At 27.1% G+C, this 4,170-nt stretch overlaps 1 protein-coding gene across 1 annotated transcript; it reads right to left on the reverse strand.

Moving 5' to 3' along the window:
• Positions 1-109: 109 nt before the first annotated feature.
• LOC106689512 (WD40 repeat domain-containing protein pink) lies at positions 110-4,059 on the reverse strand (the record flags this gene model as incomplete). The annotated part of the gene is given in 2 exon segments (XM_067052910.1): positions 110-227; positions 1,193-4,059. Coding segments are annotated over 2 exon segments (2,985 nt in total), but the record flags the coding sequence as incomplete, so codon positions are not given.
• Between the last annotated feature and the right edge of the window lie 111 nt (positions 4,060-4,170).

Here is a 4,170-nt window from a genome sequence, read left to right on the forward strand (position 1 = left end):
TTTTTTTTTAAATAAAACTCTAATTCCATTAAATCACAGAAACGCATTTAAAAAAAATAATTTTAAAATAGTACATGTGGGTGGATTTTAAATAGAAACATTCCATTACCATTGCAGATATCCTAAAAGCATTAAATTTTGGTTGACTGCAGTAGACATCAATAAGAGAAGAACAATTTCCATTTTCCATCTGAATAATATCACTTAGCAAACAAGTTCTGAAAAACCTGTAATAAAAAAAAAATACTTATAAACTATATTCAACTAAACAAAAAAACATATCTACTATAACTTTTAAAATTTAAGGAAACAAATTAATTAAATCTAAAGATTTAATGGTATTTATTAGCAAAGGGGGAGACAGTCAAGAAAAATCTTCAACAAGAAAATGTTCAGTAACCAAAAAAATACAATGATACAAACTGACAAAGCTATTTAGACAATTCAAGTATGTATTAGGTTAGGTTAGATATCTCATTCATTAGGAATGATAAACATATAAAAAAATTTGATTATGTTTACCCACTAGTTCATGGAATTAAATGGGGGGAAATGTAGAATTTGTTTAAACACTATTATTTGTTAAATCATAATGTAAAAGAAATTTTTTAGTAACAAAGTCTAGTATTTTAAAATGAAGTGTATATTTGAATACTATCAATGTTGGTTATGTTTTAATCAAGCTGGTATCATTTCAAACAAATTAATCTTATTGGCATTAATTCATGTGGTCAATTAATAAACTAAATTTATTATTAAATAAAATAGGATCTTGCAATTTGTTAGACAACTAATTCATATTATTGATTCAACATTTATTAACCAAAATAAAGGATTAATAATAAGTTCTTAATTTCTTTTATTACTCATTAATGACTAATGGAGAAGTATAAAATCAAAGATCAATACATCGACTTTTAGAAAGTTATTTTTAAAAAATATCATGGAGGCATCCCAGCTAGATAAGTTACATTCTTACTGAAAATGTTAATTTTTAGAACTGTTTGACAGGAAAAAATTTCCATTTTGAAATAAATTGAAACTGAATAAATTTTATATTTTAAATTTAAAGTTGTCACAAAAAAAACTTTACTTTCGAGAAGTGTATTTACCAACTTTTGGAAGAATACTCCTCAATTTTTATCTTATGAATAATAAATATAAAAAAATATTTATGAAAAAAATACATTACCTCATATCAATATCTTTAGAAGATATTTGATCAGCATATCTCATCATAAGTGATAAAGTTTCTTTAGCTCCCAAAGATTTAAGAGTTTGAATTGACAACTGATTCCAATCAACTTTAATATTGTTTTCAGATTTTCTTTGACAAATACAACAGAAACCACTTGATAATTTGAGATTAAGATCAAAAGCTTTATCCCAGAACTCATAAGATCCTTCATGAATAAAATCATTTAATACATCTATCTTCCCAAATTGAATGATAAAAGGCAAACATAATTCAATATTTTGCCAACAGTAATTCATGATAAAACTAATTAAATCTGGCATAGTTTGGAGTAAAGAAATTATTTTTGAATATATGTTTTGTTTTTCATTTTCTTTAAAAGCTAAGTTATTAATATCAAAATTACATTTGGAGATATTGGTAGGGATTTTACTACTTGAAAATTCAGGTTTTAAAGATTCCTTTTCATTCAATAGGTTTTTAAAAACTCCTTCTTTAAGTATGTAAAGGTTGTTCTTGAAGCAACTTGAAGATTTAACAGTGTCAAAAAAAATTAAATTTTGTTTTAAAAGTAATTCTCCCACAATAGGAAATTTTATAGAATACTTTGAACAACCTACTAATGGATAGCTACAAACACATTTATTTACCACATTTTTATTAACTGAAAAGAAAGCACTTTCAATGTGATGTAATGTTTCTGCATCACAAATCCCCATCACTGAATATAATTTATTGTTTCTTAATTTCATTAAGAAATTCAGAAAAAGTTTATTACAACGGTCTATACAATTTTGGCGATTAATTCCAGTAAATTCTAAATGCATTGACAGTTTAAGAACTAGGCGAGATATATAATGCAACTTGAGACATCCTTTATTAGCTATATGGCAAGCTGATTCAATTTGGTCAAGCCTCAACATTAAAAATAACATATTTAATAAGTAGGGCAAAGGACATTCTGAATAATTTAAAGGTAAATCTTTTTTTGAAGCAAAAAATCCAAATGCAGTTTCTTGAAAAATATCTAAAACAATACTACAAGAAAAAAAGGTGCAACTTATTTTTAAGTTTTCTAAATGTTGCAAAATTAAAGACGGGTCTAAAATTTCTGAGAAGAATAGAATTATATTGCTCATTATAACATCATTATTCAAATCTTCAGTTTTGTGAACCTCTTGAAGAATTAATGGATGATCTTGCAGTTCCAAATATTTACCATTTAAAGCTTTAAAACTAACTACATAATCAATAATTTTGCCACATTCCAAACTTCTATTCAGTAGATTTCTAATAATTTCAATATGCTTCAATGGCAGCATTTGTTTAAATGGAAAAGACTTTTTGGCATTTTCATTGGTTGTAAGATGTTGGTTAAAATCATTTAACTTTTCAACTAATATATTAAACAGTATAAAAACGCTTTCTTCATTAAATGATTCATCAAGTTTTTCAGCCATTAGGCAGATTTCAGTGGGGTCAAAAACAAAATTCTTCACGTTTTCAGGACAAGAAATATTGTACACAATACTATCATCCATCTTAGGAAAAATTATATTTTCTCTAATTGTATCCTTACTACAGTATTTTAATTCAATGTCTAAAACATCACCATCAAGAAATCCTTTAGGGAATTTAATCTTTTCTTCAAAAAACTGTAACTTGTTTTGTAATGATTTAGTGCTACTGAACAACTTTCTTTTTACATTATGCCCTAGTTCAGCAACAGTACTTTGAATGATATCAGGAGAAGTAAGTGACAGAAAAGGTATTTGATGCATAAAAGAACTTGAAAGATATGTACAAGAATTTGCTAAGGAATCATCTGGACAATTTTGAGCTTTAAAGCTAAAACTGTCATTAAGTGAAAAATGGATATCTGGTAAAGAATAATACTGTAATTTCTTCATGTAGCTTCCACCCTTAGAAAATTTTTTAACATCCGACATACTTTTAGAACGACTAATTCTTTTTTTCCTAGATTTACTAATATTTATGCCTATTTTCCACTTTTTCCAATGTTTATTATCAATAAGGAAAATTCCTGAGTCAAGATTGTTTGATGATTGCTTATCCTTCATACTTTTAACTAACTTTTCGATGTATCCATAAACTTTTGAATTTTTATAAATGTCAGGGTACTGTTCAGGCAAACCAATTAAACATCCTACTTTTGTCATAACATTATCTGACAAGGCTTGGTCTAAAAATGCTTCTAAGACTTCAACACATAATTTATATTTACCTAAAAAATATAGCTGTACCAAACATTTACTAAGAGGTGTAATGACAAATGAATAGAGTTGACCTAAGGAAGTCCACACATAAATTATATCATGGACACTTTTTACCATAACAATATCTTTAAAGTAATCCGACCACAACACAACATCTGCAGTGCTTGGGTCAAAAATATAAATTCCATCACTTCTAAATGTAAGTAAAAAAACATCAAGGAATCCGAATAAATAACAAAAATTAAAGGATTGATCAGGCCAACAGGGACGTGTTTTAAGAACTAATTCATTTTCTTCCGGTTTCACTACTGCAGTTGACTGTACAGCAAGGGCTTTTTTAAACTGATGTGTACTAACAACATCTCCTGAATCATCCACTTCCCATAATCTTGAACCTGGACGAGCACAATAAATTTTAAATCCATTTTCATTTTTCATAAACGTTGCACCATAAAACCCCTCACGCAACTGATTGCCAATCTGTTTGTATTGTTCTTTAGTTGTATCACAGATGTAACACCTAGTTTTGGTTGATATAAGAAGATATTCTTCATAACAACTAATCTGAACAACAGCAGAATCCAACTTCATGAATACATATGCAGGAATATTAAAAATATTTTTATTCTGAAAAAAAAAAAATAATAAAATTTATAAACTTAACACAAAAAAAGAAGCTTTGAAAGTTTCCTTATAAATATACACACATAAACACCATACGAAGATACTGATAGTTCC

Source organism: Halyomorpha halys, unplaced genomic scaffold, assembly GCF_000696795.3.
Source record: "Halyomorpha halys isolate HHAL.00 unplaced genomic scaffold, Hhal_1.1 Scaffold7464.1, whole genome shotgun sequence".
Taxonomy (NCBI): domain Eukaryota; kingdom Metazoa; phylum Arthropoda; class Insecta; order Hemiptera; family Pentatomidae; genus Halyomorpha; species Halyomorpha halys.